At 34.3% G+C, this 15,130-nt stretch overlaps 1 protein-coding gene across 1 annotated transcript in view; it reads right to left on the bottom strand.

Annotated features, from left to right (window-relative positions):
* LOC107747549 (tudor domain-containing protein 3-like) overlaps window positions 1-15,130 on the bottom strand; it is a 32,690-nt gene that overhangs the window by 950 nt on the left and 16,610 nt on the right. Inside the window, exons 5-12 of the mRNA XM_016562126.1 lie at window positions 11,746-11,887; window positions 10,614-10,685; window positions 10,353-10,502; window positions 9,003-9,152; window positions 7,567-7,738; window positions 7,155-7,277; window positions 1,978-2,810; window positions 864-989 (exon numbers count right to left, since the gene is read on the bottom strand). Of these exons, the coding sequence (XP_016417612.1) occupies window positions 864-989; window positions 1,978-2,810; window positions 7,155-7,277; window positions 7,567-7,738; window positions 9,003-9,152; window positions 10,353-10,502; window positions 10,614-10,685; window positions 11,746-11,887 (1,768 nt within the window). The remainder of the gene's footprint in view (window positions 1-863; window positions 990-1,977; window positions 2,811-7,154; window positions 7,278-7,566; window positions 7,739-9,002; window positions 9,153-10,352; window positions 10,503-10,613; window positions 10,686-11,745; window positions 11,888-15,130) is intronic.

Raw genomic sequence — 15,130 nt, 5'->3', positions numbered from 1 at the left:
ACAAAGGCAAAAACGCCAAAAAAAAAAAAAAAAACAGACAGACTGGTCTTGAAATAAATAAAATGCCACCAAAAGTGTAAATCTGGGAATTTGGGAAAATAAATAAATAAATGAAATAAAACAAATAAATAAATGTATAAATAATATACAATTTTAATAAATTAAAATACAATAAAAAATTAATAAATAAAAAGGATTTAAATAAGAAAATTTAAAAATGTTATTAAATAAAAAATATATACTTAATAAAAACAGTACAGTACTATAATGTACAGTTTAGTAGTAAAAAAGTAATAATGTAACTTAATAGAAACTAAATGTTTTCCAACTAATATTTCAGACAAATTTGTAATAATATTTTTTTCACAGTATTGGGTCTTTATACAAAAAAATATATATAAAACCCTTTTACATTTTAGGATGGGGGTTCAAAAGATTGAAAAGTCCTGGCATAATAAGCATAAAAATATGCAACAAATATTGGGCAAAAATAATACATTTATTAGACTTAAATCTAATCTTTTAAACAAGCAAATGAATGAATGAATGAATGGAGGCATTTATATAGTGCTTTTTATTGTGCATTGCTGCATTACACCCAAAGTGCTTTACAATCATATGAGGGGGTCTCTCCTCAACCACCACCATCAATAAAGAAAGAAAGGAAGTAAGTAAGCAAGAATATTTAAAAGCACCATTTCTCTCACTTTGGTACAATGTTCCCAAATGATATGGTTGCTAAAAGAAAGTATTTTAGAAGGCAGCAAATTATTGAACAGCCTTCACGTTGGCACCCGTGATGCTTCAAAATGCTCTAGGTTTTGTAGCAGAGCTCAAGGTTTGGAGCTCAATCTGTTGCTTACCCACACATCCATGTGCAGAGGTTTGATATTGTGAAGCAGAACTTCTTCGCAGTTGCCGTAGTCGCTGAACACAACCACAGCCGTGGATCCAGACGGGTGGATGGCGTCGATTCTCGCCCGATAAAACTGCCACCAATATACAAAGATGTTTTACAAAAACACAAAAGGGGAAAATGCAATAAAACGGTACAAAGTGCAACAGTCGTGGTTCAGGAATTAAAAGCTCCATTCATTTTCCCCATAGGGAAATTGATTTTCAATGCTAAACTCTTAAAGACGGCTACAGCTGCAACCTTTGATACAATGGGAGTTGATCTAAATATAACGCTATAATCAACACTTTTAATTTAACTTTTTCATCAGTTAATCTTGTTGGCTGTTATAGTAAGAAGAGTTCCACATGTAATACTCATTTCATATGCAAAGATGTTAGCCAATCACAGCAGTGGGCGTTTCCACTGAAGTCTCCGAGCAGACACGCCCCTCCCAAAAGAGCATTCAAATCAAAGGCTAAATTCAGGGTAGAAAATGAACATTTATATCTAAATTATGACATTTTTGATTAACAAACTACACTAAGATTATAAGCTCAGCTCAGGAAACATTATAAAATAATGCATTTCATGACCCCTTTAAATCTTGTTTAACAGCATAATTCCTGGTGAAAAACTACATTATCCATGGTCCTATACAGAAAAGTCAGTCTGCAAACTACTTAATTATTTATGTAAATGTATATACACATACATACATATATATATATATATATTTGGCAATAAACTTAAAATATATTGTTTGTATAGATCGATCACCGATTTTAAAAGAACAGTTTTATATCTCACCATTGCTTTTAAATCGACTGTCATCCGCAAAGCATCATGGGATTGTAGTTTTTTCTTCAATAAAGCCATTAAGTACACAATCTTTGTCATTTTGTTTGATTTTAAAATGTTTTTTTGCTTCAAATAAGTTTGTAATGTTGTGATTCACCTTGTAGTTGGTTGGTTTGGTTCACAGCTTATAACAGTTTAAACAAAACTTTCCCTTTGAGAAAAATGAATGGAAAAAACACTTCCAGAACCGACGCCACTTAAAAATAATGCAAATGACTCACCTTATTGTCTTCCCAGTAGAGCGCTAGACACTGGTCACCAGCTCTCCAGTTTACGTGATCATTTGTGTCCGCCGTCTCTCTCTGACCTTTGATTGGTCCGGATGGTTTCTTGGGGGCGGAGTTATGCATGTTGGTTTGTTTTTGAGGCGGTGCTGAAGACTGCAGCTTGATTGGACCGGTCCGTCTGTGTTCTAAATCACCATTAGGAAGCTGCGCGTTTGAAAACCTGCCCACTTTGATGCACTGACCCAATCCAGCGTCCTGCGAAAAGTCTTTTTTCGTTGCATCCTGGGAACGCTCAAAGTAGCCTGAATTCGGTCTTTCCAGCTTGCCTTTCCTTCTGTTGTCCTTCTGATCCGAGCCAGCAGGATTTGAGGATTTGGGTGCCGCGGATCCATTTGATTGGTTTTTCCTAAATGAAGCAGGTCCTGTCCCATCCTGCTCTTCAAATCCGCCATTACGTGGTTCCTGCTGGAAGCTTTTTGACCCACTATATTCCTTTCCAGAGCTACCCTGCTGTTCCCTGGACTTCCCCATCGAAGTGTATGTATGTCTAGCACCTTGAGAGTCGTTCTTCCATCGCTCTGATCCTCCTCTTCCCGTTCGCTCTTCCCTGTCCCTCCATTTCTGCGGCTGGGAGACGCTGGAGAAGGCCGCACTGGGTTTAGGAAAGTCTCCGTCCTTCTGGAAACGTGGAGGCCTGTCGTTTCTCTGCGTGCGCCCCTCGTTTCGGGGAGGGTGTTTGGACTGGGCGGCATCTCTGAACATTTGATCAGTGCTGGGGAAAATCATCTTATATAGGTGGTTTTGTAGTGAAGGTTGGTTCTTTGACTCTAGAGGGTTAATTATGAGAAAAACAGTAAAGCAACTGATTACAAATTGTAAATGTTGTAAGGGCCTATGGTGAAAAACGTGTGAATGAGTGGTGCGGTTTCATTTACTACCTATAATATCAAAGCAACAGTAATAATAATTAAAACTAAAACTATTTTTAAAGAATCTCTCAATTTTTTGTTTACATTTTAACAGTAAAAATTTTTTGAGAAGCATTTTGTTGCCAAAAAACCCAAAAAGAATTATACATTTTCACTTGACTACATTTTAAAATATTAATTATATAGTTTATTTTTTGCCTTCATTTGATTACCACCATTTTTGATAGTAAATCTGCATTAAATAAATCCAACACAGATTTTCTGAAAATATAAATATTTTATATTTTGTAAAAATGTTAATAAATTATTCAGGTTTTAAGAATTCAATTGACTAGAAAGGATTTTTGATCATTAAAATTTTATTACACCATTAAAATGGAATCCAGAAAAATGAAAAAGGGGGAAAATAAATGTCTTTCATAAAAATAACTTATTTTTTAAATAATAACTTTAATAATAATTTTAATAATAATAACTTATAAAAATATACTTTTAATAATTTGTTGTTAAATTGAATAAGTTTCACGATTTATTAATTAAATGGGGGGGGGGGGGAAAGCGATTTCATAGGACCCTAAAAAATAATTTTTGCTCAACATTAAATTTATGATTTAATTAGTCAGACACACTTTTGATCAATTAATGTAAATTTAATGTAATCATTAAAAGAGCCTAGACAAATGAAAATGGGGGGGGACTGAATTTAGAAACATTAAAACCCGAAAGAAAATTTAATGGAGCGCTGATAAAGTTATTACCTGCTATGCCAATCAATTAAATGGCACATTTCTGTATTTGCGAAGAAAAGCTCAGAAAAGACCATTCAAACCCACTGAAAAGCCTGTTACCTGTTGTTTTATATATTTTTAGTGTCTTGCACCATGAGCATCACGGCATGCATTTAAATGACCTTTTATGATGTGGGGAAATGCGGCAAAAAAACAAGTGGTAATAAAAGTTCATTCAAGAAAGCTGACAGTCTCTTCACAGAAATATCAACTTAAATGCAGGACACAGTGATGATGCAGGGCACTTCAAAAGCACAACTACAGTGTGTTTCAGGTCATTCTGACTCAAAGCAAGAGCATGAATGTTAAAACAACAGCACTGAAAGAGCGGAAGACGACAAACCGTTTCTCCACATATTAGCCCTGTCTGTTTTCTCCTAAAGCCATATGTCAGGCAGAGACTTATCTAAAGCTGACTAATAGAGCGCCTTCATTTGGGACTGGCCATCTGTTTGACGCCGCACAGTTCTGCAGCCCACTGGGACTTCAACATAAGAGGAGATTAAAAATCCTGATACAATGTTCCCATTATTAAGATTGGTTCCATTGCAAATGCAGTAGGAATGAAGCAAATGATACAATCGTTTTAAAGCAATCATTTATAGTCATTATTGCAAAATAAACTCCGATCACAACCTCAAAATGAAAAAGGGTCTTTTATCATGCCGAAGGGTTTATATTCTGGACGTAATAAGAATAAGAATAGTTATTCTATAACTAGGGTTGGGTATCGTTTGAATTTTATCAATTCCGATTCCGCTTATCGATTCCGATTCGTATCAATTCCTAGTTTCGATTCCAATAAGATAAAAAAAACAATATAAAAAAATTAAGTCAAACATTTAGATGTCAAACATTTATTCTGTGTCCTTTTGCAAAGCATTCTGTTGCAGCTAGGGCTGCACAATTAATTGAATTTCTAATCGCGATTACAATTATGGATGCCACAATTACGTAATCGTTCAAAGCGGCAATTAATCGTTCAAAGTCTACTTATGTTATTCTGTGTGCTTAAGATGCTTTTTTTTCTTTTTCTACATGTTATCTTAAGGGTTTTTCCATTGTTTTAATTTTAGTTTTAGTATAACACTATAATACCATTTATATTTGTACTTTTTTTATAATTTAAAGAAGAAACCAATCCGATGTATAGTTGACATTTGAGGCTTAATACTATAGAAAAGCACTAAAGGTTTTTCAGTTAGAGTGTTTTCAGCTCGTTTATTTTTTATATAAAAATACGGCATGCAGTTGCATCAAACAATGGTATAAACATCATTCAATGTAAATTGTGATAATCGTAATTAATAATCACAATTACAATTTCAAGGCAATAATCGACAATTATGATTTTTGTCATAATCGTGCACCCCTAGCTGCAGCTGAATAACATGAGCAAAAATCAGTAGCCTACAGAAGACTTACAAGAGGAACTTTTGCCTATGCTTTTAACAAAAATACCACAGCAAAAACAACTAAACATATATAATTTTCAAATATTAAAGTGTTAAAGACAAGTAAACAGTCAGTAATAAAATAGGAACAAACTAATCAATTAGCAATAGCATAAATAAACAACTGAACCAAATTTCAGGTACAGAAACCAGTTAAAAGTTTTAAAACACTGCAAAGTTTTCTTTTCATAAATAAAATATAGATTCATTAATTAAAGTTATAAAAGATATTCAGTCAAGATCAGTGAATGATTTTCTTTTGTTCTTTGATTAACATTAATGTTAATTTAACACAAATTCATGCAGAGCATTTATTAGGCTGCGGTCTCTTTAACACCGAACGCACGCAGATCTAAAAATACTGTACACGTGCATTTTCTTTCTCATCTGTTTATGTTCACTTAAGACAAAAACAGCTCTTTATGATGATATACTGACGTAGTTTTCTGCATACTGGTCGATAAATATGAAAGTCGTCAGTTCCGGTTCGGAACAACCTTTTCTGCAGTGGAAATGCACGGAACGGTTCGAGAACGGACACAAACCGGGAACCTGCACCGAGACCGCTGTTCTCTGTTCTCACACTTCAGACATGTGCGCTGCATGCAAACAAGGCGCAAGTTATTTCCGTTCCTGCACTTAAGTTTTTTAAAACCAATTAAAATGCGAACGCAGGAAACGTTCAGCAGAATCAAAGTTAAGTTGGCACAGAATTCTTTTTATCATTTTTAATCAAGCTGAAATAAAATAAAATATAAATATATCGATGAAAACCTCTTAAAGGGGTCATCGGATGCGAAATGCACTTTTACATGCTGTTTGAACATAAATGTGTGTTGGCAGTGTGTGTACACAACAAGGATATTATAGTTTTGAAGTTTTCAAATTTCCTATAATTTCAGTTTAGTTTTAGTTAGTTTCATTCATGGTTTTGTAAGTTTTAGTTAAGTTTTTATTTTGTGAACACATTTCTATTTAGTTTTTATATATTTTAGTTTCAGTTTTAGTTTTAGTAATTATAGTTTAGCAGAGTTAATGGAACATCTCCAGTGTAGACCAAAGCAAGGCATTTCATTTTAGCAAAGTTGAATGTTTGCACAGTTTACAGTTAACTCTTGTGCAAACCTCTTAATAATGAAAATAAAATAATTATTTACAACTGAACAAAAACCAAAAATATGCAACTTATATGTATAAAATGTATTCACTCATATTCATGTTCATATTTATTCATATTAAGATGTAATGCCAATAGTTTACAAACAACAAGCTATCAAGGTTTTCAGAGTTACTCCAAAGCTACAGGTAGTTGTTTTTATCAGGGTTGGAGATGTGACTGACCCTCCAGTGCTGGATTTGAGGAAACCTGTTCTTTGTAATCGTCATTGAATTGACTGTAAACTTTATTTTTGTCCATCTGTTTCTTTTTCATTTATTTTGAAATTTTAATTTTATTTCAGTTTACGAAAATGTTTTTTGACCAATAGTTTTAGCCTTCGTTTACGAAAATAACCTTGGTACACAACCACCCTATAATGAGCAGAGCTCATTTGCATATAAAGTGGCATGCAACAAAACAGCTTGCTCTGAAAAGAGCTGTTTCTGACAGGGTAAACAGGGTGTTGTTTTACACTACAATTGAGAAATTTAACTTGTGGAAAATGGGCATCCGATGACCTTGTCTTGAGCTTAAAGATCAAGTACTAAAATTTCTTAACCTATAACTAAAAAATAAGTTAAAGCTAAACAAATGTATAATAATACTAATAAATCCTAAAATAAAAAAATAAATACAAAGTAACATTGTAAATATTAACAAATTTAAAATATTAATAAATACTAAAATAGCACATAAATAATAACACACTTTCTATTTAAAAGAGCAAAAGAGACCCTTATATTATCAGAATCCAAAATTGGCCAATTCTGTAATCAAATTTAAAGAAGCACTCATATTGTTAGCATTTTTAATTTTTAAAAGTAAAACAAATTCAGTGTACCGTCAATGGACAACGTCCCCATTTTTGACTCCAGGAAGTCAAACAGTGTGCTGGGCCCAGATGGCCTTCCTCCTGCTTCCTCATCCTCATCTTGTCTGGAGCGTCCCCTTCCACGACCCTTTCCTGCCAAAGAACAAATAAACCGTCATATTAAAAGGGCAAACAAGCGGCAATTAAAATACTGAATTATCAATTTGAGATGCCAGATTATCGTCAATGGGTTTTACTGCACTAAATAAACGAGAAATATTTCACCTTTATGTTAAAACTTGAGTATAAATGAACCCTACAAGTTTAAGCAACCAGCACAGCCCTGCTCTTATAACATCTACAGCCTGCTTTCCTGAGCAGTTGCATATCTGACAACGATCTGAAGGTTTCTGGTTCTTTTCTCAGCGCTTGAAGGTTTTACCTCGAGGTGGTGGGCGGCTCTGCTCCATCTGGGCCGCTTTGGGCTGGTTTGTTCCGGTGAGCAGGAAGTTGAGGGCCACCTCCATGTTATTGTTGTTATCCAGCAGGGCCTGTCTGGCCGCCTCTCGGTTAAAGCCCATCTCCATGATGTCCCTCAAAGCGCGTTCATCAACCTTGAAGAGACAGCAGCAGCAACATGAAACAGCAGAAAGGAATTTGATGAACTTGAGGGTCATCAAAAAATGCATTAAAATCAGGGACAAAAGAACAGATGTAGCGAATAGAAAGCACAAAAAAACATTTTGCCTTGCAATCAAAAACAAAACAGACACAGAGGGGTCACATCGGTGCTTACATCAGCAATCGATTCATCTTTACCAGAGAAATAATGGCATTTAATTGTAAAAGGATTAACTTATACAGAAATGTTCATCCTCTATTTTCAAAGTCTAAATGAAGCACTTTCCATGATTATTTTCTCCTTGTATGTGGTTCAAAAGTTTGAGGTCAGATTGATTTAGTACTTATTAAAAAAATAAGAAAATAGAAAAATAGGTAATTAATACATTTATACAGCAAAGACATTAAAATGACAGTTATGTTACAACAATAATAAAAATAAATAAAATGTTGTTCTATTCAAAGTATCCTGAAAAACTAAATGTGTCACCGTTTCCACAAAAATATGAAGCAGCACAACTGTTTTCAACATTGATAATAATCAGAAATGTTACTTGAGCAGCAAATCAGCATATTAGAATGATTTCTGAAGGATCATGTGACACTGAAGACTGGAGTAATGATGCTGAAAATTCAGCTTTGATCACAGCAATAAATTACATTTTACAATATACTCACATAGAAAACGCTAATTTTAAATTGTAACAATATTTCACAATATTCCTGTTTTTGTAATCAAATAAATGCAGCCTTTGAGAGTATAAAAGGCCTTTCAAGAACATAAAAAAATTTGAGATTAATAAAATCTCTTTTCAGATTCCCAGATGGATTGTTCATGCGACACATCCCCATTTTTACATTTCATGAAGAAAATACAGTATGCATGTCTGTGTAAAACTCACCATCATGATGCATTAAAGTGTTTTGGCCTGTTTTATCATTCACCCATGTGATCGCTTACTAAAGTAACAACACTAAATCTAGTAATGATGCATTTTAACTCACTGGTTTTGGAAAGTCAGTAGACAACTAATAAGTGATTAAACCACAGGTGTTTTGTTCTCAGTGAGGACTGCAGAAAAAAATGCATATTTTACTGAACTAGATGTTGGATCTGAAGTTATTATAATTACGTTCAGTCTGTTTGGATCTTCTCCCGGGTTTTACAGCTTTAACAGTTCATTTCATGAGGAAGAACTTAAAACTGCTGACAAAGCACTAATTTTACATCTTTTTATGATGATCTTTGGATCTCACCAAATCTCTGTAAACTCCTTCTGACTTGTTCTCCGTCCACGGCTTTTCTCTCTCTTCTCGTCTTCTTTGATAGGTGTCTCGAGTCTTGTAGGTGGATCCTGGATTGGCGAGGTTTCCGCCTGCATTGCCTCCACCGCCGAACGTACGCGTCTATCACGAACCAAAGAGAAGACAACAGATGCACGATTAAAAACACCAGACATTTGTGCATCTCCAGCAATTTAAGAACTGATTTTACAAGGGCACACCTACAGCACAATGAACAATGTTTCTGGACATCATAAGTGTGTTTTGAAACACAGCCCAGGTGCTGCTGAGACGAAGCGTTTAATCATTTATGTGGTGTTCACTTATCACGTTACATTTGTAATTACACACTCAAAATCAAACATTTCTTAATTAAATATCGGAGAATATTAAGTTCTCCCATGGCCTAAGGACGCAGTCATGAGAACGAACAAATTCAATTACATATTGCTTTAATATATCAATATTTCATTATCAAAAGGTGCTACTTTGTTGCAGGGGATGAAAATCATATTTATTCTGAACTGAAATGCCATTATCTTTGCACAGTGCAAAACACTGAAATCTGGGGGTTTTTATGTACATTAACAGTCAAAAGTTCGGAATAATTAGGATTTTAACATGTTTTTGAAAGTAGTCTCTTCTGCTCACCAAGGCTGCATTTATTTGCTCAAAAATACAGTAAAACAGCAATAATGTAAATTATTATTGCAAATTTAAAGTTGCATATTTGAATATATTTTAAAATGTAACATTTATTTTTCGAGAATTCTTTGATGAATAGAAAGATTAATGGACATTAATCTGAATCAGAATTTTTGTCTTTACTGCCTCTTTTGGTCAATTTAATGGGTCCTTGTGGAATAAAAGTATTCATTTTTAATACTTTTTTTTTTTAATTACTGAAATCAAACTTTTAAATAATAATGTATAATGGTTTCTACAAAAATATGAAGCAACACAACTGTTTTCAATATTGATGATAATAATCAGAAATGCAGCAAATCAGCATATTAGAATGATTTCTGAAGGATCATGTGACACTGAAGACTGGAGGAATGATGCTGAAAATTCAGCTTTGCATTACAGGAAGAAATTACATTTTAAAATATATTCACATAGAAAACAACTATTTTAAATTGTAATAATTTTCCACATTGTTTACAGTATTTTTATCAAATAAATGCAGCAAAGAAGAGACTTCTTTAAAAATCAAACCGTAGTGTACATTAATTTCACAAGAACTGCATCTTTAAACATATGGTCGGCTAACGGTTATTATTATTAAATGTCTCATAATAATCATTAAGGACGACAGCACACCTCTTTACTCCTGGCGACTTCTGCGATAGCAGCGGTTCTTTGTTTCTCAAACTCATCGTTGTCTTCAGCAGATCTGACAGCGTTAGTGCTCTGCAGGGTCTTCCTCTGATCCAGAGCTCTGCTGTCCACCTGCTCCTTATGAGCACATTTCTACAGAGAGATGACGACAGATTATACACCATCCATCCAATCAGTCAAATCAACCTAATAATTAACCAGAAGGTCAAAGGTCACAATGAAAAAAGCTGAAGGAGTTCTGACCTGTCCAAAGGGAACGAATGGAGGAGGTCCGCCTTCTGCACCAATGTTTCTTCTGCTGTGTTTGGCCAGGCTCTTTTGTGGGAAAAAGTTGAACATTAGATGTAATGTAACATTCAAGTGAATCCAGACTAGGGTTACTTTAGTATCACTGAAATACTATTATAGTTTTTACCAATATTTTGAATCCGTTTTAATATCTTTTAATGCTGTTTTTCCATTTTCATTTTAGTTACTGTTAATAATTTTGCTGGGTGTCTTTTTTTTTTTTTTTTTTTTTTTTTTTTTATGTATTAAGTTTATTTCAGTTTTAGTTACTTCATTAAAATTAAAGTAAAATGAGAAATGATGCCTTGGCAATTAGCTGAAATAAAATAAGTGTTTTTTTTTCAGTTAATGTTGATTTTATTTCAAATAATGACGTTTTTTAATGGTTTTCAGTTTTAGTTCATTATAATAACCCTGATCTATCAAGGAGAATAATCTTTGGACTGAACTTATTTACTCATCAAGATGAATAAAGCAATGCGTCTTCATGCTATCTGGCTTTGATTGATAATTAAAATAAATCATCTGTTGCCAATGTGTCATCCATCACTGAGCCAAAACATGATGAATATTAACAGATGGTTACAGACACTGATACTGTGGCTTCTGTTTCTTAAGTTTTAATGAATAGAACCTTTAAAGGGGTCACATTTTACATCTCTTCATTTTTTCCCTAGAGCCCACTTATAATGTCAGTGAAGGTTTCCTGTGGTAAAAACAATTGTAAATTAGTGTAGTTTCATGTTTTACACCAACTCCCTGACACTCAGAATTAAACAGCTTGTGCCACGGCATAATTAAGAATTCTGTATGCAAATGACCTCTGTTGTGATTGGCTAAATTCATTTGGCGCGGGTCAAGATGGTTCATTCTAAAGTGTTTATTTATAAATGTGGGTGGTGATATTCAAATTTGGTCTTTTAGGACTAGTTAAGGAGATATTAAATATGTACATGGTAGATTGAATCTCTGTTTCATGAAAGCAATAAAACAAATCCAGTTTGCAACTATGTGTCATTTACAACTACATCATATATATTATCTGAAAATATTCATAATGAAGCTTGAGAGAAAACATGCACCTCACCCTCTGAAACTCCCACTTCTCGATCATGTGATCCACTTCGCCTCCGAGAACCGTGATCTTGGAATCGTCCAATAGCAGGAGGCCATTTTTAACCTGAACGGCCCCCAGGAGCTTCACTTTGGTTCCAGGAGGAGTGTTCAGACTGAAAGTGGAGCAGAAATCAAATTAAAGTGTTAAATTAATTGCTTTCTTTTAAATATTTAAATAAGTGAAACACTGAAAACTTTGGATTCAGAAGGGTTTTTTTATGTTTTCCTCTTCTGCTCACCAAGGCTGCATTTAAAAAAATAGAGTAAAATCAGTAATATTATGAAATATTATTATGGTTTAAAATAACTGTTTTCTACTTGAATATATTTTAAAATGTAATTTATTCCTGTGATGTAAAGCTGAATTTTCAGCATCATTACTCCAGTCTTTAGTGTAACATGATCCTTCAGAAATCATTCTAATATGCTGATTTTATTTTTTTTACAAAAAAAATGTGAGTTTAATTGTAACAATGTCAAAGTCTTAATATTCTTAAAATAGGCATAATTTCCTTTATGAAAATATAATTTCTGAATTTTTCCTTTTGATTTGTGGTATAATGTGACCCTCAGATTCGCCCCAAAAATAGGTCAGTTTTCCTTATTTGGCATCTGCAATGACTTATCAAAAAAAAAAAAAAAGAAGGAGGGAGAATTTAAATTTCATAATTGCACTTCTCTGCTTTACTTGCTTCTATTTCCTGGTTGTCAATCAGGTTTTTTCTCTCCGATGTGTTTCAGCTTTAGTTAGTGTGGGGCATTTGCTGTAAATTGGGATTAAGAACTGGCTGTTTGACTTTAATTAAAGATTAAGGGGGGGGGAGAAGGGATGGATTGAGAGAGAGGAAGAGGAAGAAACTCTATTTTCCCTCACAAACACTAATACCCGAGGAGAGAAGTGGAGCAGTGCATTTTCCAAAACGCAGGCTTATTTCCTCAAATGTGTCCCCTTGTCTGCACCCTGATCAAATGTTAATGCACCGCTCTGCACTGCAGAAGCAGCTCCTGCTAAAAATACATCACACGCACACCTCCCCGCTCTCCTACACGCCAAATAAACTTGCCCTCAAGAATACAAGTCGAACTTTCCCTGGTCCTCTCATTAGAAGAGTCCAGGGAGTTTGACAGCACTCAATGTGTGACGTGACCGGCGCAATTACAGACTTTCCTGACCGGTTCATCGGCACGAAGCTCAAAGGGATGCAGGATCTGATACGAACTCTCTGGAGATGTCAGAAAATACACTGTTTGTTCCAGTACAATGCTTCTGTTCTTTCAAACAATCTCACTACCATTTGAAGGTGAAATAATTATTTGAAATGAGTGACACTAAACGGAATTTTAAAAAGTCAAACTACTGTTTATATACATGTTGAAATAATGCATGTCCTTTCTGTTCTTGTAATTCTGTGAATGAATGAAGAAAGCTTTTGTTTCATTTGCATGCACTTCATAAATAAACTGAATGAAACACTGAAAAATTTAGGGTCGATAAGGTTTTAAAATGTTTGAGTTTCTTAAGCTCACCAAGGCTGGATTTATTTGATCAAAACTACAGTAAACATTTTAAATATTACAATTTAAAATAACTGTTTTCTATTTGAATATATTTTAAAATATAATTAATTCCTGTGATGCAAACCTGAATTCCTAGCATCATTACTTCAGTCTTCAGTGTCACATGATCCTTCAGAAATCATTCTAATATGATGATTTGCTGCTCATTTCTGATTATTATCAATGTTGAAAACAATTGTTCTGCTTAGTATTTTTGTGGAAACTGATGCATTTTGTTTTTCAGGATTCTTTGATGAACAAAGTTCAAAAGAACAGCATTTATTTGAAATCGGAATCTTGTTTTGTGAAATAATTACAGGTGAAAATTTTAAACAGACACCAAATTTAATTGTAAAAACAACCAAATCAAACTACAATTCATAAGTGTGTTGTAGTTTGTGTAGTTTGTGTTCACACTTTGTGTGTCTAATGCATGTCCGTTCAGTGGTTGAATAAAGGAAGCTTTGGGTTCAAACGAACAGTGGAGAGTTTCATTCTGCATATTAGCGACAGGGATGGATGTAGGGAGAGAGTGAGCCGAGGAACAGATGAATAAAGAGAGCTCTGTTCTTCAAACGGCTCGACAACACAATCTCCACCTGTAGCTGCTGGCTGACGGCCATCACAACGGCTGATGCCCAGCCAGAGCGGTAATGGAGACACAGGACTGGTGAAGTTTGAGCCAATCAAAAGGTCTGAAACTGGGGTTAAAGGAAGGGGAGTACAAGAAAAGGGCAGAAAAGGTTGTTTGAGTTTGAAGCGGCTTTACAAGATTACACAGTGTCACATTTCCTGGACTGAAAGTGTTTTTGGGTATAAACAAGACTGTAAAGTATTACTGGAGTATGTTTTACAAGAAAATACTATTTCAGTTTTTTCTACTTCAAAATGTCAGGTTTAACTCGATGTGTTAATTGTAGTTTCTTTGTAATTGTTTCAAATTAAACCTTACACCATAGGAATAGCTCACCTAACAGTGAAAATTAGCTGAAAATGTATTCACCCTCAGGACATCCAAGATGTAGTTGTGTTTGTTTCTTCATCATATTTAGAGAAATATAGCATCACTTGCTCACCAATGGATCCTCTGCAGTGAATGGGTGCCGTCAGAATGAGAGTCCAAACAGCTGATAAAAACATCACAATAATCCACAAGTAATCCACAGCACTCCAGGGGCCCGTTCTTCGTACGTCGCTTATTACATCCGAGATTAAATGTCACATCCAAGATGATATCATCGCGCTAATCAGGATCTGGCTAATTCGGTTCTTCGAACGCACCTGTTATTGATGATTAGTATGGCTGGATTGAGTTATCTGAGATAATTGCGTGTTCATGGGTTGGTTTAAAAGGGGCTATGTATCGATACTCGAAACCACGATCAACAATGCAGCGATTAGCTGGCGGCAAGACAACAACGTAATGACATCATATAATAAAAAAAACACCTGACGAAAAACTTGACAAATTTCTGGACTTTTATAAGGAAACAGCCAAGCAAACCAAATTACATAAATGTTATAATAGATAAATGAAATGTGTTTTTATTTTTTTTACATGATTCCCAATTATTTATATTCACGATTTCTAATATTTGTACAGGCTTTACATTTTTATTTCAATGTAGCAATTAGCAATTCATTTAATTTTATATTTGAACAGATTTGTTACGTGACAGCATTAATTAAAGTTTCTTAAGGGCCAAGATCATGTTATCTGCGTCTCTTGCGCCGCATCAAGCCACTCCCATAATAGCTGTCACCACTCAAATTAATGCACGACTCTACATTATCTGTAT

This window comes from Sinocyclocheilus rhinocerous, unplaced genomic scaffold, assembly GCF_001515625.1.
Source record: "Sinocyclocheilus rhinocerous isolate Xijiao unplaced genomic scaffold, SAMN03320098_v1.1 scaffold671, whole genome shotgun sequence".
Lineage (NCBI taxonomy): Eukaryota > Metazoa > Chordata > Actinopteri > Cypriniformes > Cyprinidae > Sinocyclocheilus > Sinocyclocheilus rhinocerous.
This window is presented reverse-complemented; position numbering and strand designations above follow the sequence as displayed.